Source organism: Amphibalanus amphitrite, unplaced genomic scaffold (genome assembly GCF_019059575.1).
Source record: "Amphibalanus amphitrite isolate SeventyFive unplaced genomic scaffold, NRLGWU_Aamphi_draft 000030F_arrow, whole genome shotgun sequence".
NCBI classification, from domain to species: domain Eukaryota; kingdom Metazoa; phylum Arthropoda; class Thecostraca; order Balanomorpha; family Balanidae; genus Amphibalanus; species Amphibalanus amphitrite.
In genome coordinates, this window is record NW_024881526.1 from 1,235,265 (window position 1) to 1,261,117 (window position 25,853).

Here is a 25,853-nt window from a genome sequence, read left to right on the forward strand (position 1 = left end):
GAAAAAGCTCGGTCAGGACAGCTCCCAAGCTTTTTGAGAGCTGCCTGACGACGGACGACTCGGCGCCACCGTCACGAATTAGACTTTCATCGCCGGCTGGTGGTGGGCCCGGCGCGGCGGGTCGGTCGGCCGTGCTGAGGGCTGGGCCCGGGCGGGCCGGCTGCGCGCCGCGCCGACACTAGCGCCGCCTAGCGGGAGCGGCGGTGAGCGGCCGGCGGAGCGTCCGGCCACGCACAGTCGGTCGGCGAGATTCAGAGGGGAGGGTCGCAGCGAACGTCGCGCGTACACCGTGAACACCGGCGTGATCAGGAGAGACTGAGAGACCGTGTCGTGAGGAGAGAGGAAGTGGTGCGTTTCAGAGGACAGACAGGAGTAGCCGGGATACCCGTAAGTACAAACATCGAGCGGAACACTGGATTGTGGAGTGTTGCGGACTTGGCCGTTACGAAGGGGAGACCAGTGAAGTTGGAAAAATCTGATAGGGTATTTTGTGAAACTAAATTATGGCATTCGTTTTAACACATACATACTGTATCGTTATTGAGGAAGTCGTCTAATTCAATTATCCACATTGCACTTGCAAAAAAAAAAACATACCCGGTCTGCCCATTGATGCGTCATAACGACATCGATGTTGATGCAGCACCGATCAAAATTGATACCCAAACTGGAAATGTTATACCCACTGCCTGCCGCCTGGTAGCCGTAGCAGTGGCGTTTTCACATGATACACTTGATTAAAAACTGCTCGATACATTTTCCCGGAATCGCAGTCGGTCCAATTCTGCAAACTATTGCCACCGAATGCGGTCGGCGCGGGGAACATTAGGCTTTATACCAACAGACAATGCCATGTCGACATTGGCGTTCTTTTCGTGTCGGCCACAAACAAGTGGGCTGCACGCGATCGGTATTGCGTGTCGATCAGTCGCCACCGGTCCTGGCACTGGTCGGTCGGGCGGGCGGCGCCGGTTTCCCCTCGACTGCGCTCAACAGCAGCAGGGCGGGATTCTTCCTGGTGGGGCCGGCCTTCGGCAGTCTCCGCATGTCGTGTCCGTTTCACTTTTATCAGAGACCACTGGTGAGCTCCAAGTCTCTGAAGAGTGATATTCAGTCCTGTCAGTCACCCGATAACGCAGTCAGTCGCTTTCACAGCCAGTCAATAACCGTCCTATGTAACCCGCCACACGCAATTCACTCTGTCCTGGACGGCTAGCCCTTCAGTCACTTTGTCAGTCACCCAGTCCACTCAGCCATTTATCCTACAACAGCGTCTGAGTAGGCGAGCTCTCCTCTAGAAAACGAGTCGAGTTCACTGAACTCGAACAAACAGACCTGTCGCCGAGGCCGGTGGGCCAGACACTAAAAGCGTGCCAATGTCTTGTCACGTCCAGTGAAGTGTTCCCTGAGGGGCCGTCACCCGGCGGCATACGGCGCTCGATCCGACCCGACCCCCCTGCCGTCGGCACCGACAGGGCACATCGCCACAAAACGCCAAGGCTTGCATTAATAACGCCGACCCTTAGGCAGATTAGTTTTCGTCGTTAGTTCGGGCTCCGGTACGCTCCGGCTGGCGGCTGTCTAAGTTAGCCCACGGAGGAAAGGAGGAGCTGCGAACTGGGGTGCGATGAGGTTCCGAACAGGTCTCCCGGGACAAAGTATCTTTCGCTCGCACTGCATCGCTCAGGTCGATGGGGTCAAGTTCTTCGAAACTGGTGAAGAGTCTTACTTGAATAGTTCATGTATATGCATAGCGGAAAGTCTCTGCATGTTTGATACTATTAAAACTCTTCCTCGAATCCGATCAAATATGTGTTTTAAACTTTGTTCCTGGCAATTGTCGTGCCACCCATGGGCTAATGAATGGCCAGCTAACTTTGGTGTGCTAATTGTGTGTGCCATGTCGTCCAATTTCGCACCATTGGAGGACGGCGCCATTATCGTTCGTAATTGGCCCTCACAAGGACACTGTTGCAATGTATGGCGGCACCCCACACCACTAGCAGGGGCGCGCCGGTCGAGCTGGGCTGGGGACCGGCACCTCTGTCAGCCGCTACAGGAATGTGCCCTAGCGCGGTACCGACACCCGTCCCCCACTCGACGACACAACCATGCACACAATCAATACCATCAACCGTAAAACTCTCCGGGGAGCTCAAAGGCGCGCGCGTGCCTGCCGCCGTCCGCCCGGGCCAGCGGGTGATTTGACAAGCTCGGGGGCGGCGGGACCCCTTATCGGGGCTGCTGGCGCGGCGCCGGCGCCGACGGAGGGGTTCCACCGACCCCGGGGAAATGGTGCGTGCTCAGAGTAACGCGGCGCCAGTTCGGCCGCCGTCTCCGCCTGCCGGAAGGGCCTGTCCCGTGTCGAGCGGAGCCGAGCCACCGCCGCCGGCGCCAGAGCGCAGCCCGCTGATTTGATTGCACTTTAGAGCCACTTACAATCGACTTCTTGTAGTCGTTTTTATCGCCAGACATGCGAGATGCTCATGAACTTATCCGGTTTAATGTCGTGGAAATGCTGCTTTTTGTGGCTGACATCGTCGAGTTGCAGGCCGTATTTTAGCGGCGGAAGTGTATCGATTCGCCCTATCACTGGCCTGAGTAATGGCGTTGGAGACGGGCCACAGACACGACACGGTCATTCATCAGCCGAGGGCAGCGGCCGGTGCAGCGTCCCCGTGCCGTGACCCCGCCGCCGTGACCTGTCATCCCTGACCCCTGACCTGGGACTGGGTGTGTCACCCTCCTCAGGGAGCGATACTCTAATCGCACAGTGACGTCAGATAGAACAGAGCTCCAAAGTCCAGGCCTGGGCTGCTAAGGATGGTGTGTTTACATTCGGAGGAAATATGATGAGGCTGATCGGAGCTTCATGCAACGGGACTCATGAGGTCTCCTCTCTAGACGGAATCAGATATGCATCGGGCACATATGCTACATCGCTATTCGCTACAAGCTCTGCCCTGGTCACTGTCAATCCTCTAATACGCTCTCAGTTTTTCTCAAACAATGAAGGCTCCCAACTATCTCCCTATCAGACGGGCGGGAGACTCTCCACGCGTCCGGCACGGTCCCGTCTCTCCACCGCCGTCCCGCACCCGGGGCTCTCGGCGTCGCCGCCCCGGGGGATGGTCGGTCGTCGTCAGCAGAGTCGGGCGCGACGGAAGGGTCGCCGCTCTCTGCCCCGCTCCCAGAGGACCGGCGCCGTGTCGATACATGCCAAATTAGATTCCTCATTCTCCTCTTTCTCCTCCAGCTCAGCTGCTGCCACTGCTGCTGCGGACTGGCTGGGCTCTGCCGCGGGTCACCAACCGAGCCATTCTGCAGCGGGTCTGTCCCTGTCCGTTCCCGGACCGTCTCCGGCCCTGCCCTGTTCGTTCCGGGTCCGGCACGTATCGACCGAGCTGTGCGACCGCTCCTCAGTCGAGGAGCTGTTTGTGGTGCGGCCGTCCGCGTCGGTCCAGCCCTCAGGCTTTTGTTGGCTCGGTGGCGGACGCGCTAGAGCCGCCACCGATACGATCGCCATTAGGGCATCTTTACAAGTTCTCTCCAGGTTTGCCTGCGATGGTATCGAGGCTGACGCAGCCCGGTGAGTTGTAGGCCGGCGCGGGGGCGGTTTTTGCGCGGCTGTCTGGCTGGAGACGCAGTGCCACCGTGCGACCACCGTCAGGTGAATCTTCCGTCGGGCGCCCCCGTGAGGCGCCCCTGTCGGGCGCCGCGCGGGGCGCCGTGGGGCGCCCTGCCGAGGAGCTGCCAAAGTACCGTCCTGCCGGGCGGCCAGCGCCGCGCGCCGGGCGTCGCCGCCCAGGGGGGCGGATTAATGGCTCGGTTTTGACCGCCGTCAGTCAGATCTCAGATGGGCAGATAGCGTCGGCGGCCGATCGGCGGAGCGACAGGCCGCTGAGCGCCGCACACCGCCGCCAAGCAGTCGAGCAGCCGAGCCCAGCCTTCGCTGGTTCGTCCGCCGCACGCCAGGGAGCGCGGCGAGCCTCAGCGCTGCCGAGCCGCGGCCGTGCAAACCACCATTTGGGCTGCATTAACCAGGCCTTGAACTCGGGTCAATTCGCGTGTAAACACGGACCTTCCTTGTTCTGACCCGTGCAATTACCTAATTACCGGATATAATTATTGCCGAGTGTTATCGGGGACGGGTTTTTGCGGCGGCACTGCGTTTGGGAGCGGGACGCGTTTGCGGTCAGGTGGCTGAGAACGACAGCTGTTCGAACGGAGTAGCGACGCCGCTGGCTAAAACGACTGCGAACGCTGTCTGTGGAGGCTGCTCTGGCAGAGGGAACAGCTCCGGCGCAGTGACAGGATCGCTCGACGTGGAACAATGCCGACCAGGAAGCCGGCGCGGGTCGCGGAACGGGGGATCGGTTTTTGCCGTGTATAGCTCCGTCGGCCGGTGCCGACTCTAGGAATTCGCCGCACGCCACCGGGGCGGGCCGGCCGTCTCCCGGGCCTGTCCTATCGCAGGGCTGTATCACTACAGGGACAGAGGAGGCCGGCTGTTGACCTTTAGTTCGGACCGGCCGGGCGCGGCCGGGCCCGCCTAAGACAGCCCCGGCGAGCGGCATTGGTCACGGCCAGGAGTTCCCACGGTTAGAGGACGCACGGGCCCGGACCGGTCGGTTCGGCGCGGCTCACAGCCGCCTTATTTGGACTGATATACCGCTGGTGGCGCTTTTTAACGCCGCGGCCGATCGAAGGTGAACATGGCTCACGGAATGACAAACGTTTCAGCTCGCAGCGCAGCGCAATAATCAGTGCAGAAAGTTAGCAAACTTAACGACACATAGCAACCACTTCCCTAAAATAACCAAAGTTTCGAGATGCACCTCGATTCTCTTTTACGTTTGAGGCCTTCACTAACTTTACACCCAGTCCTCACAACTTTGCAAATTAAGTTGGTGAAATCTGATTAGACGGCAGATTTCGGCGTCCGGTGTGACCTTCCCGTTTGGGCCTGTGCTGGCGTTATTTCGATCCCGAGACGGCCCAGTTCCACTGGCGGCAGGCCGGGCGGGTCGTGACCGGCCTTGGCTGACCGCCCTCGCCGCCGGTCGGCCGTGCGTGCCCGGCTCAGAGAGCGGCCGCCGGCGCCTCTCGGCTCATCTCGCCGACGTCCAGTCGCGCCGCGCGCCGCGCCGCGAATGCCAATGTGGCGCGGTGGCGGCCGAGACGGCGCACACCCGCGGCGCGGCGCACGCAACGCCGCCTCGGTGGCACCTTGGCACGCCCCGAACATGACAAATTGGGGCGGATGCTGGAACACCGGGCGGGCCACACCAACCCAATTTCTCCGCTCCTGGCCGTTTGTTCCACCAGCGTCACATAAAACTCGTACGCTCGAAATAACTTCCGATGCGAGTATTTCGCATTACATAACGCTCTCGAGCTTGGACAAGGATCCATATATGAATTCCACGCATGTGATCGGATGTCAATATCATAAGGATACGACTAAAGCCTGCTTGAGCCGGTACTCCTGCTCAGTCATACGCCGCTGACTGTTGAGCCGCGCTCTGAGTTGGCAATGACCGGGCGATAGTGCGCCGGGTCGCGCGTGCTGTGTTTGTGCGCCCAGCCAGTCACCGGCCGTGACCCGCCGCATTCGGCACACGACACGCTGACGTCAGCCCTCGTGCATGGTGCGTGCCTGGCAGAGGGGGCAGGGGGCGGAGGGGGCAGGCGGCTGGGATGGCGCCCTGACGCCAGCTCAGGATGCCAGGAGCCGGGAACGGGTCTGGAGCCGGTCTGGTGCGACCGCCCGGGCCTGGTGGGACCGCCCGGCGCGAGCTGATGTGTACGTGACGCCAGCCGGTTATCTCATCGGCCATAAAGGCGTGGGAATATACATACGGCGCCGCTCTCTGGCGGCTGAGGTCAGGGCGCGCTGACCACAGGCCGGTCTGCTCCGGACGCGCTGCAGATCAAGTCACCACCAGCTCGTCAGTCATTCGAATTTCTCTCTCAGTCAAGCACAGTCTCCCTCCCGTCCGTACCAAGCGCTTGACCTCTGTCCTGCCATTCCGGACCCGCCCGCACTGCATTCTCTCTCGGTCAGCGCCGCACGGTGATGGTGGCGGGTGCGGGGCGGCTCCTGGACCCGAACAGAGGCCGCCCTGTTCCGCTGTCGGCTCTGCTGTCCCACGGCGGGCCGGAGCAGGGTACGGAGGCCGCTCGCCGTGCCCGCTGCTCAGTGCCCTGCCGAGGAGAGGGTGTTTATTTACACTGCCCGGGGTCGGCCGGCAGGGCGGACCGGGGACCGGGCGTCAGCTGGCGACCCTGACCGCCGGCCGCACCTCTGCGCGACACCCCTGTTCCGCTCCGCTGGGGCCCCCACGCAGCTCCCCGCGCCACGACAGACCCCTGATTGCTCCCTTCGACTTCTGTCTCAGTTCTCGTCCGTTCACTACCAGATGGCCACCCAACAACAGGAGCTGGACATAAATTGGGAGGTCTCTCAGTCACCACTTTTGCTTACGTCTGCTTCTCTTCTGTTTGTTTTCGTTTGAAATCGCCTGCCGCCCCGGGAGCTGTAAAAGACCCAGATATATTTACGCGTCGCTTTGTCGGACAAGAACAACACTCGCAGGTCCACCGGTCCAACGCGTTGTTCCTACACGTCCTGTGACACTGTTTGGTCCGCACGGCCCTCGACATTGCCCCACACCGCCAAAAAACCGTCTGACCAGCCCTGATGCAGAGTGCGTGCGATCTCCGGCCGGCGGTGAGTCAGTCGAGCCGACCGGGTGGACGGATGGCCTCTCGGACGGTGGACAGATGACCTTTCGATCGCCACTCGATGCTGCGTGTCTCACTGTCGACCGGCGTCAGGTCGACCTCGTCACCGCGCCGGCGGCCGTCACTCTCTGTCCGACAGACTGTGTGTCGGTCGACCGGCCCGCGACCGGCGCGGCCCGGCGCCGGTTCTTCTACCCCTTGATGGACGCGCCCGGTCGGCGCCCGCCCGACGGTGCCTTTGTCAGTCGGCCCGGTCGACAAGGACCTGTAGCGGACGTGTGTCCCGATGGTCCGCTCCGCCGTGCGGCCGAGGTGGTCCCCCGTCCGCTGGACATTCTCCTGTCCCCAGACAGGTTTTTCTCATGGCGATTGTTTCTCGGCGCGCGTTCCAGTTTCAGCGTGCGTCGGCGGCCGTTCGAACTGAGGCACGCGGTGGGGGGTTGGTGTCCGTTAGGAGGCGGTCGGCCGGTCCGAGACGGCCCCGTGTCCACTCGGTGCGTCACCCGCCGTCCATTTGGCGGTCTCTGACCCGCCATATATCTCCGCCAGCTGGCCGTCGATCGCTGGCCTTTGCCCCTCGCCGCCAGCTCCGACTCACAGGTCTCTCCGGTTCGACCCGAGCTGGACCAGCGGACTGTGATCACCGGCTCGGCTCAGGTAGCCTAGCTGCGTGTCTCTCCGCTCTCCACCGGACCGGGCTGACCGAGCCATGACCTCTGAGACGCTGCTGACCGATCGCCGCAGGCGGTAGGCGGCAGCGCATCGCGTGCGGCCGCAGTCTGGCCCACCCGCCTCCCGAGCCGACCGCGGTGGCCGGGCACCCGGTGTGTCATCAGTGGCGGCCACCACCGCCACCCTCGCCGCCATCACCGCCGCCGCCGCCACCGCGACGTCCAGGTACTTCACCAAACACCCGGCGGGCCGTCATTACACCGAATTAGCGGCCGACAGGTAATCAAAAACAATACCTGAACCAATCACTCGGAAGCGGCCGCACACAAATTACAGCGCGCGACCGAGCGAGAGGCGCCGGCGCGAGTGGTTCCTCCGTGACGCCCCGCTGGCGCCACCTGGGTCCGACTAGCGAGGCACCTTGTTAATATTCAATAAAAATGATGGCAACTATGCGCTCTGAGTGCCCCAGGCCGGGATGGGCGTCTTCGCGCGGCGCCTGCAGACGGTGCCGCGTCATGCGCGCTCTCGGCGCCGCGGAGCCGGGCACGGTCGGAGGGACGGCGGCTGAGAGTGGAGCGAGTCGCGAGCACGGTCCACCGCTCCGCGAGTCAGCCGCGGACAGAGCGCCTTTGTCAGACGGTGATGAGTAGACGGCGGCCGGCGGCGCGGCGGACCGCTCCTTGGGGGCACGGGTGAACAACGAACCGGCGAAACGCGCCCCAGATATGGTCGACGTCCCGCTCTAATTGGATACATAACACCCGGGCTCTCCTAGTTGGTTTCATCAGGGCTCGATATGCTCCACATACGGCCCAAGGCGCTGGGTGAGGTCAATATATCGGATCTCGGAAAAGGCAGGTGAAACACCCCACCGTACTGCGCATCGCCTTTTCGTCTGGGAAAGCAGCGCTCGGCCGTGCTAAGCAAGCACCGTGGGCAGGTGAGAAGAAAAACCGTAGGAAACTGGTGAGAATCTCACGCCATGGTGAGAAGGCGAGACTGTGCGGGGTGTGGACGATCTGGGATCATCCCTTACCGTTCGTCCCGTCTCTCCACCGCGCGCAGTGCCGCCGGATCGCTGTTGCGCCGGCGGCATGGGAGCGGCAGGGCGGCATTATGGCGGCGCGGCTCACCTGGCGACGCACAATAGCGCCGCGCGACGGGGGTCGCGCCGCCGCCGCCCAGCCTTTCAGCGCGCGCGCAGGGAACCGACGCGACGGCGCGAGCGGCCTATTTTCCAACCCCGCCGGCCGGTGCGGGATTCAATGGTCGTAGTTACCTGGAGAAAATTTCGCAGCCTTTCGCCGTCATTTGCCCCGCGGTGTATTTGACCTGCAAGGCAAACTCTGGCTGTGTGCCCGCCGGCCGTCAACCCGCGCCCTCCCGTCGTTTGCGACGGTCTGTCGGTGGTGGGCCGGCTGGCTGGGCGGGATCCATTATCGCCCGTGCGATCAGCGCCGGGGGCGTGTCGGCACGGAGAGCGCCGGTCGGCCAACAATTGGCAAACACGGCGGGCAAACAGTGCCGGCTCGGGCGAGCTGCGGTCGAGCCGATCCGGCGCGGCGCCGCTGTTTGCCGAGCTGTAGCCGAGATGATTCCGGCGGCGACATGGTCTGAGCCGGCGGCTTACAGCTCTGCGACGAGCTGTCAGATTGGCTGTATTGTGACCGAGCGCGGCGCGGAGATGGAGGAGAGCCTCAATGGGATACCGTTACCGGTCGTCGAAATCCGGTCGAGGCTCCTGAGCTGGTTTATATAAGCTATATAGTTGATTATTAGACAAGTATGGTCTCTTGGAAATAGTTTTTATGCTACGTAAAACGGTTCACATGTATAAAACACGTCTAAGTAATTAACTACGATGTCAAATCCCTCAAACCAGCTACCCCTCCCCAGTCCCCACCCATCACTTGTTCGCTTCCTGCACCAATTTTCGTCCTTCTACTCATTCTCTCTTCTCTCCACCCTCTCTCTCCGTCGCCGCATCCCATCACCGCCACCCGTCACCCACCGCGCCGAGAGGAGCGACCAGTATCGATCCTCGCAGCCGATCGTCGCCGCCGTCGCCGCCGCGCCGGAGGAAGCGTTTTTCCTGGACTCGCCTGTTGCCCCGGCGGGCGGCTGACACACCGCTAATTGGCTCGCTGCAGCGACGACTCGACGTGACGTCACGCGTGACACGGTGACGTCACGGGGAGCGTCGCCTGGGATACGAGCGGCGTCGGCGGCGACGTGCGACGGCGGCCGGGCTCTGGCGGGGTGATGTCAGGGGTCGGCAGCGGCAGCGGCGTGTTTTGCAGCCTCTGAGAGCGAGCCGTCCACGCGTGGGTCGACCGCGTGTGAGCGTGTGTATGCACGGAGGCTGGGTGTCGGGTGACGGCGGCCTCGTCGCCAACAGGGTCCGGTTTCGGTGGCTGTGTTGATATTTCGGCGCTCGGCCGCGACTCCCGTGACCGCGGTCTGTGCCGACTCCGCGGCGAGTTTCACCCCAGCCGTGTTCCGTGCCAGTTTACCTTCCTGTGTTTCAGTTTCGACATGGCCGAATTGGGCCCGCTCCCATGTTCTGGAGCGATAAATAACGCGTTCTTTCTCTGTTGCAGCGGCGGGGCGATGTGGCTGTGACGGCTGTGACGTCACGCTCCAAGATGACGTCACCGCTGGCCCGTGTGGCACTGCTGCTGCTGTGGGCAGCGGCGGCGGCGGCGGAGGGGGCGGCGGGCCCGTCTCGGCCCCTGGTGGCTCAGCTCGACCTAGGAGAGGAGACGCGCCGTCTCACACACCTGGTGGTGGACGACGGCCGGCTGTTCGTGGCCGGCGTGAACCGACTGCTGGAGCTCGGCCCCGACCTGCAGGTGGTCTCCCGGGTCATCACCGGTCCGGTGCAGGACGCGCCCGTCTGCCCGGCCTCCGGCTGCCCACCTGAGGTGGCCGCTGAGCCCACAGACAACGTCAACAAACTGCTGCTGGTGGCCGGCGAGCGGCTGCTCAGCTGCGGCTCGGTCCGCCAGGGCGCCTGTCGGTTCCACGACCTGAACAACATCTCACGCTCGGACTTTGTCGACGTGGAGGTGGCGGCCAACGACGAGACTTCGTCGACGGTGGGCTTCCTGGGCCCGCAGAGGTACCAGCGATGGGAGCCGCCCCAGGTGCTCTACGTAGGAGCCACCTTCACCGATGTGGGCCCGTACCGACACGACGTGCCAGCCATCGCCACGCGCCGGCTCGACGACCTGCAGTACGCAGAGTTCTCCTTCTCGCAGCAGTCGCTGATGCGCATCGATGTGAAGTATCGTGATCATTTTCTTGTGCAGTATATGGACGGCTTCAGTGCCGGTGATTTTGTGTACTTTGTGACGGTGCAAAAGAAGTCGCACCTGCCCGGTCAGGACGAGGTGGGCTACGTGTCGCGGATAGCGCGCGCCTGTGTGACGGACCCAAACTATAACAGCTACACAGAGATAACGGTTTCGTGCGGCGCGTATAACCTGGTGCGATCGGCGCATCTGACTTCTGCCGGCGCCGACCTGGCCACGGCGGCCGGCGTGCGGACGGGCGACCCGGTGCTGGTGGCCGTGTTCTCTCCCAGCGACGGCAACACGATGGTGTACCAGAACCGGTCGGCCGTGTGCGTGTTCCCTCTCGCCGAAGTGGACTACAAGTTCAACGAAAACATCCACATGTGCTTCAACGGCACAATGCAGTACCGCAACATGGACTACATATCGGGGAAGATTCTGGACGGCCAGTGTCCCGAGGCCAGGGTGAGTACCGATGCGGAGCCTCCTCCCTTTATTGCCGCTAATTGGCGGTGTCTCTCTCCCACGCGCAATGTGACGTGCCTGGTGGGAGGGCCCAACGGGCGGGGTCCACCAGTTATGGTGTCAGCAGGCCTTCAGTTGCAGCCTGGTTAGGCGTAGGGAGAGTGAGAGTGCACTCCTCATCTCTCCAGGGGGAGGGGAGGTATGTCGGATAATGTGCACCCTGCCCCTCCACCCAGGAACAAAGCAGTGTCTTTTGTCTGCCCGTGCGATGCGCGCCTGGCTGCCTCTTCATGCGCCCGAGGAGGTCACTTAGCGATTGTTGGGACGATCAGGCGGGATTACGCTCTCTCTCGGTGCCGCGGCAAAAACAGGATCACGCTGCCATCGGTCGGCAGCAAACACAAAGCCGGGCTTACCATAACATTTAGCCGGCCCTCGACCACTTCTCTCTGCGTGGCACGCACCGCGCACCGGTCACGGCCGCCGGCCCGCGCCCGCGCGCTCGCGCCATTCCACATCGCGGGCCAGTCCGGGCCGCACATTTGTTTTGAATCCTGCGAGAGCTGCCTCATTCCGACTCGGGTGAGACGGACGGCCGCGCGGCCCGTCTGGCCTAGTGAGGTTGTTTGCGACCCGGCTGTAATTGCCCCCAAAAGAGCCAACTTCGGGAGCTCTTTTGCCGGTCGAAGTCGCGCGCCGGCTCGGCCGTCGGAGCCGCTCCGGAACCACGCCCGCCTCCCGCGGGCCCACCGCACTTTCGGCGCAACTCCGCCCCGCGGCACCGCCGGATCCGAGTTAATATCGCTGCTTTGGCGGAGCTCTTTTCGGACGGAGCGCCTGTCATTTCTGCCGCGCTGATGTAAATGACGTCCTCTTCGCGCCACTGCCGCGCTACCGCCCTAATGCGCCGAATTTGTCACTGGCGCTGCGCGCCGCTCGCCGCACCGGACGGGGTAATGACATGCGAATGCGGCGCGGCGCGGCATAAGTGACGCTCGGGTCGATGGAGGTCGTCAGGGGGTCATTAATAATTACCGCTTATCGCCGGGATGTGGCCGCAGGAGCTGCGGCCGGCTGTAACAGGGCCTGACACAGGTGGCCGCCCCGCCGACCTTTGGTTGTGACACGCCAGGTCACCAGGCGCCCTGGAGCACAGGGTCGACCCCTGGAGCACAGGATCGACCCCTGGATCGACCGACCTGAAGCGCCGCGCCGGTCGCGATGAGACAGATTGCCGCACCAATCTGGCTTCACCAATCACCACGGCCCATCGCTGTCAGGACTGGACGCTGCCGACTGTCAGGCGGACCGTGGCGAGGAGGGCCGAGTGTGATAGACGCCACCGGGCCAGCTGCGACGGGCCCTTTGTCGCTCCGACCGCTCCACACCATCGTCATACGTAACTGTCACCGGCAACCGGCGCTTTCGGCTGTTCCGGACGTCGTTCTCGCCGACACGGCAGCTCGGAGCACCGCTCTGCCGCTGCTGTCGGTGTTACATGGACCGTTCAGCGGGTTCCTCGCTGCCCGCCGGCGTCGCGGCCGGTGTGATCGCCCGGCCCGTGCACGGCGCGCGCGGTCCGTGTCGCGCCGCGCTCCGACACGGCGCTGCGTCCCCCGAGGACCGACATCACTCAGCGATGGCACTGAGACACGGGCCGGCGGCGGTCTGCGGCTGGTCGCAGTCGCTCCCGCAGGTTCGCCGCACCATACACGGCTACCTCCGCTGAGAGATGGCGGCGACACGGCCGCGACGCGCCACATTTGTCCGCCCGCGCTGCGGCTGTCGCGCCGCGCCGGGAGAGTGGTGGAGTGCCGCTGTCATGTATCATGAGTGGCGGCCCGGCGGGGCGCGCCATAGGCCGCGGCGACCCGTCTCTCTCGTCTTTTACCGCGAGGGCTAATCTGTTACACTTGCGTCAACATCATGGCGCCTCAAGTCTCTCTCCGTCTCATCTCTATGCCTCTCATCGTCGCCTTTCATCCATCTTCCTTTCTCATCGTGACCTCACATTTCCTCTTTCTTTGGATTCCAGCGGTCTAATAATCCGCTCACGCTCTTCCCCGTTCCATCTAACTTTCTGAACTTCTTCCAGCTTCTTTCTCCACTTCACCTCCGTGGCCCGCACTTGTTTCGACCGGGCGCCCTAATCGGCCGCAGCACATAATCGTTGGGTGGGGCTAACTGGCGGCCGAATGCGTGCGGCTATAGCGCTGCCGGCCGTTAGCTCAGATTTACTGGTGCGCTGCTGTCGGCGCCAGCGATATAGCGCTCATCCTGCGACCGCGGCAGCGCTCCTGCCGTCCCCCGCTGGCGGCTGCTGCGAACGACAGCCGGCCCGACTCCCGCCGGTACAGAACGACATTCATGGCGCGCTGGCTACAAATACGGCGCGGCACGGCGCGGCGAGGAGCGGCGACACGCCGGTCGCCATGTCGCTACCGCCGGCCACCGTAAATTTCATTTGACGGCTAATCAATGGCTCAGCGGCGGCGCCACTGGGGAGCGCTGCACGTGTGCCGCCGCAAACATTTGCATTTTCATGTCGCGTCGCGGACTGTACGGCGTCGTGGCGAGAGCGCGATGTCGCTGGCGATGTCCCGCGTCGCTCGCTGTGGTGTCGCAGGTCCCTAGGATGAGTCTCGCGGTCGCGGCCGGGCCTATTGCCCCCGCGTGCACCCAAGGCCGCCGGCGCCACATTAGTAAACATCGCGTCGGTCGCGATACTCAGCCGTTGTGACACGCGATTTCTCAACACGGAGCGGCTGCGGGCCACCAGCCGTTCTCCAGATGTAATCAGCCGACCTTTTCATCCATCGCCCAGTGTGGTGCCGCTTGGCCGGACGCTTCCACAACCAGCAATCAGCTCCGGCATCACCAGGCACCAGCCATTATGGATTTGTTTCACACGTCTTACCAGACGCTCCCAACGCTGTGCACTTTCCTTTTCCCTTAGCAGTCCCTCCAGATGAATATTCTCGTCGCTCTCCTCTTTTGAAACATTTTCTGTCTTCTCACGCATGAACGCATCTGAATCATATATGCTTAGCTTATTTCTCTGTATCCTTGTTCATCTATCTACTAATTAAATTTCTGTCCTGCGTGATGCAATCTATGCTGACTACAACAATGGATGATCACGATTTTCGCCCATATGCATCGATCTGTCTCCACCGTCCATAATTTCCTTCCCACTAGACCCTTTCCCACAGACAGTACCTCATTGCTATCGTCTTTCTTGACCGTCTCCTCGCGCCACTTCCTCGGTAGGCTCAGTGGGCGTATACCGTCCCCTGTTCTCGGTCGATCGCCGACGAGGAGGTTTATGCCGTGGCGTGTCGGGCCTGCACTGGACCCCGTATGAGATACGCCGGCGACTCACGAGACTCGCGACCCCACCGGCCTCCAGGGACAATTTACCGTCCCAGGTCGGCGCCGAGGTCGACCCCACTGCGGCGGTACCCGAACCGATTGTCCGCGGGTTCAGATTCGTCCGCGCGAGTGCCGGATTTCTCGCCATGCGGGCGTTTGCCGTGTCGGCTGCGCTGCGCTCGACTGGATCTCAAGTGGGTCGTATGTTGTGCCCCGGCGCAGATCGGAGGCCATTACACCGACAGAATGTTGGCAGTTGTCGACAGCGATCTGAGTGCTATTACTGGCGGACAAAGAATTATAAGTTCGAACCAACTATCGTCGGCCAATGATGTCCAATTCCACTTGGCGATGAGTTTCGGTTGGATTTCCATACGTCGATTGTTGCAGCCGTGGCAGTTCGTTTAACTACTTCGAATTCGTCCCAACTTATGGTCGCCAGCGCGTGTAAGCCTATTCCGGTCGATAGCATCTGAAAAGATTGCCGAGAAGGACGGCGCGCAGTAGTGGCTGGGCGTTGAAGGAGAACGATCGTGCCTGAGGAAGTGCATCCTGAACGAAATTTCACTCGTAAATCCACGATGCAGCGCGATACATATCAATTTCAGTTTGTTCAGCAGGAAAGATGCAACAGCCTCTCTCTGTAGGCATGAAATTGCTCGAAAGTGACTGCCTCGTACCTCATCGTCTCACACTAGCATGTGCCTAATCTCATAAGTTCGGTCGGGCCCAAGAAAGCGTGCAGGCCTTCTTCCTCATTTTTGAACGGGGAAGACCAGACGTTGCGGCCAAATGGTTTGACCTCATTCAGTGACCTAACCATGGTGTGGTGACCTTTATCGGCGGCACCGCTGCGATTTCGGCGCACTGGGACGATAGCGGTTCCTTCGTCTCTGACCCATGAGACACGAGCCCAACACTATACGGAGCTGCCAAGTCACCACGAATGCCAGAAATACCGCCAGCCCGCACAACAATGCCTTACCGTTGTCTCTTTAGTCACACTGAAGAACCTTGTGTGACCTACGCGACCTTTAGTAGACCTCTGGCGACGTGTATTGATTCTCTGGCGGTGGCGTGAACATTGGTATCCTTTTTGCTGCCCGCTGACACGGTGCCTGTCCAAAGTGGGTCCCGTTTGACTCCGTTTGACCCCCGCGGGCTTGTGGTGGTCGAACCGACGACCTGCATCGCGTTGCCACTGCTGACCGTAACGTGTGGTTATTGCAGTGCCAAGAGGCACCGGCGCTGTCATTTAAATACGATATCGCTGTCAGAAGAGAGACGATGGACGTTTTGGTGACGCATTTTTTCGAGACTACCAAAGTCCTACCATCCTACCCCGCAGGCAATCAGTCGAAAAGACGTAGGGACTTTGTGGCGCCTACCGGACCGCTTGGCCAGCTCATAGAGCAGTCCGGTGACGTCGTTGCGGTTCGAGCCGTGCCGATGACGCCGCGGGCGCCGTCCAGCGGTGATGGATGACACCAGTTAGCCGCTGAGGGCGACTGACGCTCGGTCGCCGCCGCGGGCTGTCTCCATTGATCGGCCTTGTCTGTCGAGCCGGGGTGCCCCGACTCAGCGCAGCCTCAGCGCTCAGAGGGAAATTCCCCTCTACTCTGAGGTTAAACGGAAATAACAGACGCCATCTCGCCATCTCGGCTTGGATGCACCTTAATTAAAAGCAAACTTCCGCCTTCTAAGCGCCACGCCAAAGCACATTTTCAAATATGCTTCAAAGGTGGCGTCCAAACTACGTTACGTTCTACTCTACGTCCAAACTACGTTACGTTCTACTCTACATGGCTTGGACAGCCGCAGCGCCCTTCTTCCGGCATTATTTCAACACCCAAACCCAGTGTCTCCCTTGTATTTGGCCCTTTTTCATTGCTCTCCCATCTCTCCCGCGGCTCCTACGACCCGTCTCCAGGGAGCTGGTCCCGCCTCTCCGGCGCCGGCACCGTGCCATCGAGCCCGCTCGTTCGACCTCTTCTCTATGGACCTCAGCTGAACTGTGACAGCTGAGAGGCACCGCCGACCGCCGACCCCGTCACGGAGGGTGCCGCAGGCCAGAAAATGGACCGGGTCACCAGTTGCTCCGACACGTGCCATGATTGGCCCGAGCAGAGATCGATGGACGAGCGAATGATGTCTCCCGGTTTACGTCAAGCCGGAGGAAGCTTACCTACGTCCTACTCCTCTATAACAAAGACATTCTTCCGGTGGAATTCGGTATGGTAGAACGTATAGGTATAGAACGGTTTATCAACGAAATTCTTCAGTACATCTCTGGGTCATCTATGGCTTCTGAGCTTAATGAAAATTCCCATGTTATCAGACGTTCTTCCGTCATGCCGAACACCTTATTTGCCATACATCCAGCATCTGGCCCGGTCGTGGCAGCTCGTGGACCCGGCCTATGATCGCGCACCAAAACTATCCTAATGCCGCGTGACATAGGCGTCGATTTATGTGGCAATATGGCGCGAAAACAACGGTCTCTGGTGCCGGGCGGCTGTGGGCCGGGTGACGCCCTATTTCACACGATCGGCCGTATTTCGCGCGGCGTCTGATGGGGGCAGCCGCTGGCGCCACAGGGGTCGCCAGTAACCGCAAATCATCCACTGAGCGAACGGGCTGTGGGCGGAGTCGGAGCCGCTCTCTGGTGAGGTCGAACGGCAGAGGAAGGCAGCTGTCAGGTCAGGTCAGCAGTCAGGTCAGTGTTCAGGTCTGTGTTCAGGTCAGTGTTCATGTCAGTGTTCAGGTCAGTGGTCAGTTCATTGGTCGTCCTGGCAAGAAGCTATTCCGGTTTTTGTTTGTTGACTGACCACGATGACGAGTCAACTGGCAGCGAGTAAGCACACTTCAGAAAGGAAACGATACGGCCACTCCGTTTAGACATGGGCTAGCTGAAGCTGGACACGGAGAAGGTGAAGACGGTGGAGAACTGAGAGGTGGGCGACGGTGGCGTGGGCCGAAAATGACTGAGTGGGTTGAGCGCGGCCGCCGCGCAGAGCGACCCCCACTGGAGGTCAGCTCCCGTGGGCGGTGACGGGGCCGGGGCGTTGTTCCCCGCCCGTGGATACCCTGGGGGTTGACGATGACCAGACCACAGGAGAGGGTGGCACTGGCCTCGCATTGCTCTCAGGCACTCCGGTGGTTACAGGCGCCATTAGCGCTGAGAGGACCTCACGTGGGAGGGCTGGGCGTGACGAGACACGGTGGCTGCTGAGAGGGAGGGGGTCATCTCATGGCCGTCGCAGCCGGGCGTCCCAACCTAACGACGGTGCTTAGCGGGGCGGCCGCGGCGCTCCAACCCGCCGCCGCCGAGTTATTTCAACGAGACCCATGAGCGGTGCTGATTACCATTGTATCAATGAGCCATCCGGCTGAATGGGTGTATTAATTTGCCATGCCGGGCATCAATATTCATGAGGAGGCGCACATTACGGCCCACTTGAAGCGTCCCAGCGGCGGTAATCGGTCGGCAGGGCGCTGGCTGGGCGCCGGGGCGACGGAGCGCCACCTCGGGCGCATCACGTATCTCATGGGCTCGCCCAAAACGATCGTCGCGCCGCGGCGTTTGACGCTCCCACCACCCGTCACCAATCGTTAGGCCTGGTGGCGGCGACCAGCCAGCGAGCTCGGTCCTGACCTGTGACCTGTCTGTCTCTGAAGGTAGTTATGCCTTAACGGCCCGGTGAGTAGAATTCAACCGACTGGAAGCTCGCTGGAGCTCGCTGGTCGACAGCCGCTAGGCAGACGCCCCCGAGCTGTCACCGCGCCGGTGGAAATGACGCGGTACCGCCCCAGGACTGGCATTGATTGCCGCTGTCGACAATCTAGGTCCGATCTATTTGCATCAGCTTGCCGGCTCGGTTAATCTCAGCGCTGATGATGGCGTCTCGGTCGCGTCTCCGGGCGCGATCGCGCCACAGCGACACTCCGGCAGACAGTCCCGGCAGAGGCGACCGTCAGACCCCCGAGGGTAGCTCCCGGAGCGGGACGAGCGCGTTCCGGGAGCGCCGCAAAGGTTTCCGGCTCGTGTCAGGATTGTCTCCGGCGCGCCGCTTTCATCCCTCGTCACCGGCGGCTGCAGCTCCCGGGAAGCTGACTACGACTGATTATGCAGTGTCGGCTTTCATCAGCGACCGGGAGGATGTAGCCAATAATCTCATCTGCGTTTTAATGGGGCCGACTCGTTAGTCCCTGAGTGAGACGGCCGGCTGGACGCGCGTGGGTTCCGGTCGGGTTGGATCCGCCGCCTCCCGGGAGCTCGCGCCAGCTCCGGCCGGCTTTGTGCGACGCTCTCCGGAGCGGAGATAGTGCTGTCGGCAGCTGAAAGGACACGTGCCGGTTCCAGTAAAACTGCTCGGGCTCGGCCTGGCCGGCCCGGGGGCGGGCCGCGATAGACGCCGGAATTAGCCCCGCCCGCTGACAGATGACCCGCGGACGCCGGGCTGCTCTTGCCTGATTAAAAGTGCGGTGGACACTCCGGTCACTGCTGGTGTCCCTAACTGCATGCGTCGTCCCTGGTAACGCAGTGATGCAAAGGTGATGTGGCCGACCGTCTTGCCGCGCTCTGCTGTGAGTCTTGCCGTCGGTCCGTCGATCCAGACAGGTGCAGTGAGCTCGAGACAGCCCGGAAACCGACGCCGAGACGGCGCGTAAGATTAGCCCCATTTCCGCGAACAGATGTGGTGAATTGGTTCGCTGCCATGGACGTTTCAGTTGCTGAATGGATTCTGCCGAACAATCAGGCGCCTAACCTAGAGTGGAACGTGAGGCGCCTATGCCACCACGGAGCGGCGAAATCCATCGTCATGCTACGGCAGCCGGAACCCGCTCCAGAATTTGGCTGCAGTTGTGCAGAAACAAAGAGTTTGTGGGAGTTGTGTTGCATTTGTGTTGAATCTTAGAAAGGCCAGTGAATGAATTACTTGGAAATTCCAAGCACTTCCTTGCGTCTACTTTAAACTTCGTAGTTTTCAGTCTGAATGAAGCTGTTTTAGCCATTTTCACATCCGCCTCGAAAACTTCTCAGCTTTCATACGCTTCACATATAATCGTGAAGTTAAGAACTACACTTTTTGAACCTTTATTTATCTAACTAATGAATACCTTACCAACTGCGTGTGTTCCTCTCTGACCGTTTCTTTACTCCGTTTCAGGGCTCCGGTCGCAACATCCCGGATTTCTGCGAGGTCGGTCTGAAGATCTCTGGTGTGTCTCCGCTGGAGGGAAGTCCGGCCTTGGAGCTGCCGAACATGGGCGTCACCGGCCTGACCGTCACCACCACCTCGGCACACACGGTCGCCTTCCTCGGCACCAACAGCGGCAACCTCATCAAGGTGAGTCAATCATCCCACTCGCAACATCAACCTTCACCTCAGCAGTCAGCCGCTGAACTAATTACGGCCTCAGTAAACTGGCGACTAAATGTCACGTTGAAAGGCTAGAATGGCGTTCTCGTTGGGCCGGTGTTTGTACCGGAGAGGCAGCATTTGCCCAGCACCCGCGAAAGCCGTCAGCCGCCGAGCTGTCAGCTCCAGAGGTGTCAGCCGGAGGCCGGTTCTCACAGTCGCCGTCACCGACAGCGGTAAGACTGACAGGCGCGGCGCGGTGCCGGTCGGCGCTCCCACACAGGACCGGTACCAATATCGGCAGCGGCGTGCAGGTAGTAATTACTGACTCCTGGTCCTCCATGATCGCCTGAGGGCAGAAAAATTCCGCGACGCGCTTTGGCTCACCTGTGACAATCACAGCGGCGTTGGTCGAGCCAATCGACCGCCGGGTAATGCAGACCCGACAAAGACATCTGTTTACTTTTGACTCGCGCACGACCTGGATAAAAAAACGTCGCCGTCCCTCCAGAGTACCGTGAGGCCATCATTGTCCGGACCTCGGCGACCTTTGTGTTGTGACTTGTCTTCCGTGCGGGCCGCAGTCGCGTTCGGTACCGTTGGCGGCGGTCCTGTGGTTAAACCCTATCACAGTCCCGGTGCAATGTCACCAGATGGGCCGGCCGGTGACACGTGCGGTGACCCCGCGTGACCCCGCTGGTGACACGTGCGGTCACCGACGTGACCCGGCGGCCGGTAAACGGTGACCCCGAGCCGCGTTCGTCGCAATATAAGGAGGTCGGGCAACGCACCGTAACTCAGAGCCAATCTCGAGTCCCCACTGTCGAACGTTAATTGCACAAGGACCGGACGGCATGATACCGGCTTCCAATTGGATTCCAACCAAGAATTATTGTCGTGTCAGATCTCCGATCGAGTTTCCTTTGTTCAAAACGCTTTAAGTGCTGTGATTCCGGATGCTCTTAAGTTTTTGGGTCTGCAGAATTTAATCAGGAAATGACATTCAGGAAGCATATTGACCGAAAACCAGCTGTCCTAAAGCGGCCACAAAACGTTCACGAACTGTTCATCCATTTAACGAGCATCTCATCTTCGATTCTGCTCTGTTGGTGGCCGCTGTCGACTCGAAATTGAATGGATGTCGGGAGCAAAAACAAAATTACGTTTTTCTGTCGAGTTTCCGACGGCGAATGAGGCTGTGGTTGAATAGAATAAATTGATCTGATCAGCCGTGAAAAGAACCGTGGCAATGTCGGTTTCTGTAAACACTGTTTACTACCACTGAAGAAGCTCGGCATCACCTCATTGACCTCGAATGAATGCCCTTTACCACGGTTGCAGTTGCAACAAAAAGGCAGTGATGCGCAGCGCTGGTTATCTGCTCTCGACCGCCGACCAGTTTTTACAGCCGCTGTTCCGGCCAATCATACCAATACTTGGAACCCGAGTGTAGCCGCCGCTGCTGCCGCCGGCAAATGCATCAAAACGACGGCACGGTCACCGAATCGCAATGAGTCTGCTTCTGTCGCCGCGTCTGTACCAGAAATCGTCGGTCGTCGCCCCGCACTCCTCGCTCTCTCCCTACCTCCCATCCTCTCTCCGACTACGGACGACTGTCGCTTCCCGGGAGACGCGCGCTCGCGGGTCTGAGTGTCACAGGACGACCTGGAGAGGACGCATATCAGATCAGAGCTGCGCACGGCGCCGTTAGTCGGTGCGCGTGCCATTTGTCATCGCCACCTCCCATTGCGCTCGGCTTATTGACAGAGCGCACGGGCCGGCTTCGGCCTCGTCCTCCGGTACCGTTACCGGGCTAATGAATTCTGCTCGGTGGGTTTTCTGTCAGAGAGGCGCGTTTTGTCCGTCCGACTGACGAACGGGGGCTGACGTCGCAGCGGCGGCGCAGTTCGGCCATCAGCCGCGGAGCGAGAGACTGGGAGGGAGGGAAGCCGGGGAGAAGGGACGAGCGGGCAAAGGTGAACGAAAGGGAGATGAATAGAGGAAGTCCTTCCTCGTGCCTGATGCCGGCCGCTCACTGACCTTCGAGCCCCTAATCGACAATAGGTGGGCCCTATTACTGAATAGAGGAAGAAAGAGGGAGAGAGAGAGACGAGAGAGAGAGACGAGAGAGAGAGAGAGAGAGAGAGAGAGAGAGAGAGAGGAGGGGAGGAGGGAGGGAGGGAGGGCACCAGGTGAGCAGCCGTTGAGAGGTGCGGGCCAGCGGAACGGAACGGCACGACGAACCCTTTGAAGCTGGACTAACACGGTCCAGATGAGGCAGTGTTTGCTGCGCTGCTCCTGATGGGACGCGGGTGGCGGATGTGCCGCCACCGCGAGCACCGCTGTGACACGAGAGGCCGCGCCCGGGAACGGTAGGCATCCGTCATAATATGTATAGGCTAGCGGCCCACTGTCGGCCCCCGCGCGCCACACCGCACACCACAGGAGCCGCGGAGTACCGGGTCGGTCCCTGCAGACCTCAGACGTGACGTCACATCCCAGCAGTGACGTCACGTCAGTCCTGTGACCGTTCGGTCGCGGCCCCACGTCATCCGGTGTATGCAGACCCGTCAGCCGTCGATCACATGCCCCTTATCGGAGTCTCGTGACGCTCCGGACTGACCCCGTGACCTTGTGTGCACCTCAGACGGCGCCGCGCCGGGTCACTGCGCCGGATACGTCGTGGATGGCGCGGCTGCGGCGGAAATGTCGCTCCGCACCACCGCTGTGTGCTCTGCGCAGGATTGGCGGAAACTAAGGCGACGTAACAGGGCGCGTTTTTGCTGTCTGGCCCTGGCCGTATTCGATGTCTGTACCAACAGGAAAGGCGTCATTTGCGAGATAGAGCACCGACAGATCGACAGTGACACTTATTCTGTCTGAAACCCGTAAATGGATGCATATAAATGCATAACAACAAATGAGGTCACAAACAACTCATCAACATTTATCTAATTTATTTTCACCTCTCCGCGTTTGCGTTTTTGTCTCCACTCAATGTACTCACAATTTATCACTTTTGGGCTTCTCGCAGATCTATGTTTCTTGCGTGTCTACTCTGCTTTCCAGCCGGTCTCTAAAAGTGAAAGCAGACCCCGGGTCCCATTGCCCCACCCGAGATCAGCCTTTTTCCCACGATTATTTCGTGCTGCTTGGGAGTCAGAGATACGAGCATCCGCCGACCGAAATAGCCTGAGACGAGATACCTGTACGACTGAGGCTGAGATCGAAACACCTGGCGCTTTCTTGGCGCTCTCCCAGAGTTAATTCGCTTCCTTTCTTGTGCGGCTCATCCCAATCGTTGTCAAACGGGAGCCCCGCGGCATGTCCGCCGGTGGGTCTTCTGGTCCGGCAGACGGCAGGCAGACGGCGGGCGAGCGACGCTGACGGTGAAGCGCCCGCCCGCAGAATTTTTAACGTCGCTCTATGGCTTGCGACAGGCCGGGAAGGGCTTCCGCACACTCTTAAAACGCTCGTAAGTCTGTGTCGTTCGCTAGGGTTACACGCAATTTTACAAGCCAGAATCGATAGCCGCTTGTGTGGGTCAGACGGAGATTCGCGCGATAGATTTTGCCATCGTCGGAGCTCCCAATTAAACAACAGTCCCTTTTCATTAATTCTGACCTTCGCCAGGTCCCAGCAGCATATCTCGCCGTTCCCGGTGCCCTTTTAACGTGCCCACGCCAGCACAGCCAAGTGCCGATGACAGACTCCCAGCGGAGGCCGCGACCGCCTGTGCCGGGCGCCGGCCGCGGCTGGCGGGCCTCTCGCCGGTACGCCGACCCCCGTTGTTTCAGATGGTAATATACGGCCGGGCGCCGGTTTAATTTGTCGTTACTCACCCGACCTCCCGGCCGCATCTGTCAAAGGTGGCGCCATTGATCAGAGCGCGCCGCACCTCCCGTTAATCGCCACGGTACGCCAGGACCGCCGCGCGCGGCGCTCGGAGGCGCCCTGGGCGGCCGCGGCCAAATTAGCGCACCGCGCGCGCCACTAACGAGACGGATCACTGAGAGCGGCATGGGTGGTGCGGAGGGTGACCTGGGGGTGGAGAAGGTGGCGCGGAGGGTGACCTGGGGGCGGAGGAGGTGGCGCGGTGAAGGGTGACCCGGGGGAAGAGAGGGACGTCCCGACTGATGACTGGGGGCGGACGTCCGGTGCCGTCGAGCGGCACCGCCGGGTGAGGCACCGTCGCCGCCAGACGAGGGCCTCGTCAGACGGGCCCCACCTGATTGGTGACGGCGGCTGCCGTCTTCGCGCTAACGATGATTTAATGGGCGCTCGTCCGGTCGACGGCGGGCATCATCAGCCAGACACGGACGCAATCAGGTAATGGCGCCCTCGAGCGCCCTCGAGCGGCCCGAGCGCGGCAGGACGCACCACGAGCGGCGCACTCGAACCCGCGCTGAGGACGCCCTCGAACGCACCGGCTCCGGGCCTGGCCACCCCTGTCCTGACTCTACGGCCACTCGATCGAGCTAGACAGCCCACCTGCCTGGCTGTCCGACTCTACAACTGCACAAGGATTACGCGACGTGCGACGGGCCCCACCGGAACCGGGGCCGGCCTGTTCCTTGGGACACAGTCGTCCGGTCGACAGCAGACGACATTGGCGAATGACATCTCGATAGACGCAGACGACGGCGCGGCTGGCGGTCAGATAACAGACGAGGCAAAAACAACATAGTTATGATGCGTCTGAAAGGACGAGCCGCGGCCCACGGCGGGGCTTCGTCAGTCCGCCTCTGGCTGCGACAAAGGCCCCACAGAGCGGCCTCGAAGTTCTGAGTGCTGACGAGCGCGCCCGTCCAAACACTAATTGTCCAGATTCTCTCCGTCTTCCTGCATGCCAAATGCACTGTGGGGCGCCAGTCTGCCCACCAACTCGAAAATACCGCCCGGTTGACATTCAGCACGACGCTCGGAGTGCTTTTATGATGATATTTTCGCCGTAATCAAGGCGGCTGCTGGTGGGCGGATCCAGCCTTTTGGTTTTGTTCACCATGGACTGCAGTCTCCCTCTGAGGACCCGCGCTGGCCAGGAACCGGGCGGGGAAGGGGGCGGGGGAGGGAATGGCACGTGGCTCGTTCGTTACCGGCTGAGGTCGGTCGCGACAGACGCGACAGACAGCTGGGTGTGCGGCCGCGCACGGCAGCGCGCCGACCCTCCGCGACGCTAATTAGACGCCGCTCGCCGGCAGAGAATACCCGGCGTGCTTGGGTCGCCGCCGCCGCCGTCGGCATGCCGCCTTATCTCTGCGGCAGCCGGGGGAGCGGCGGCGGTCGTCACGGAGAGACCGGCGTCAGGGGACAACAGAGAGTTGGGGACGGCTGAGGTGACGTCGGCGGTCGGTGGCGCGGGGTCCGCGGGGACTGCGTATCGGGGCCGTCGGGATTGCATGCTATCGCAGCAGACTACCGAGAAGTCTGCGAGTCTCTGGAAAATTGGCGAGTCATCTGCACACTGACTTTGGGGAGTTGTGGAGAACGTGTTATTCCTACTTTTGGCGTGTGTTGTTTGCCTTGTTAGAAGAGACCGAACACGAGAAACCCAGCATTGCAGTGGAGCATGCACTGATAGCATGTAGATTGGAGTTGTTTGCTTATTTCTGCGGCAAATCAGGCCATTTTGCAGGCTTTGAGATTAAAGTCTTTTGAAGAGCGACAACAGGGGAAGACCGGCTTGTCTGCAGATAACTTACGAGGAAGCAAAAAACTCGACCTGTCCTTGTGGGAACTCGTGTTTATGAAGCACAGATCAGAAGATTCTGCCCGCCGATATGGGCCAATAAAGGCAGATATCGTAAATGTCGTATTTTCTGCGTAGATTTCTCTATAACGGCACAATGTGTCTCGCATCTCGCTGCACGGCTATCACTTCGCCATCAACTCTGCGAGAAAAACCGCCCCCCCCCCGCTCGACAAGTGGACACGA

The 25,853-nt window shown here is 60.8% G+C and overlaps 1 protein-coding gene across 2 annotated transcripts in view; it reads left to right on the top strand.

The window, feature by feature from the left end:
• The first annotated feature begins 237 nt into the window (after window positions 1-237).
• LOC122366868 (plexin-B-like) overlaps window positions 238-25,853 on the top strand; it is a 73,325-nt gene continuing 47,709 nt past the window's right edge. The window contains exons 1-3 of one of the 2 annotated variants that reach the window (XM_043339517.1): window positions 238-387; window positions 10,023-11,183; window positions 19,727-19,906. In XM_043339517.1, coding sequence (XP_043195452.1) covers window positions 10,068-11,183; window positions 19,727-19,906 — 1,296 coding nt within the window. In that variant the 5' untranslated portion in view covers window positions 238-387; window positions 10,023-10,067. The remainder of the gene's footprint in view (window positions 388-10,022; window positions 11,184-19,726; window positions 19,907-25,853) is intronic. The other variant, XM_043339510.1, reaches the window with a different exon arrangement.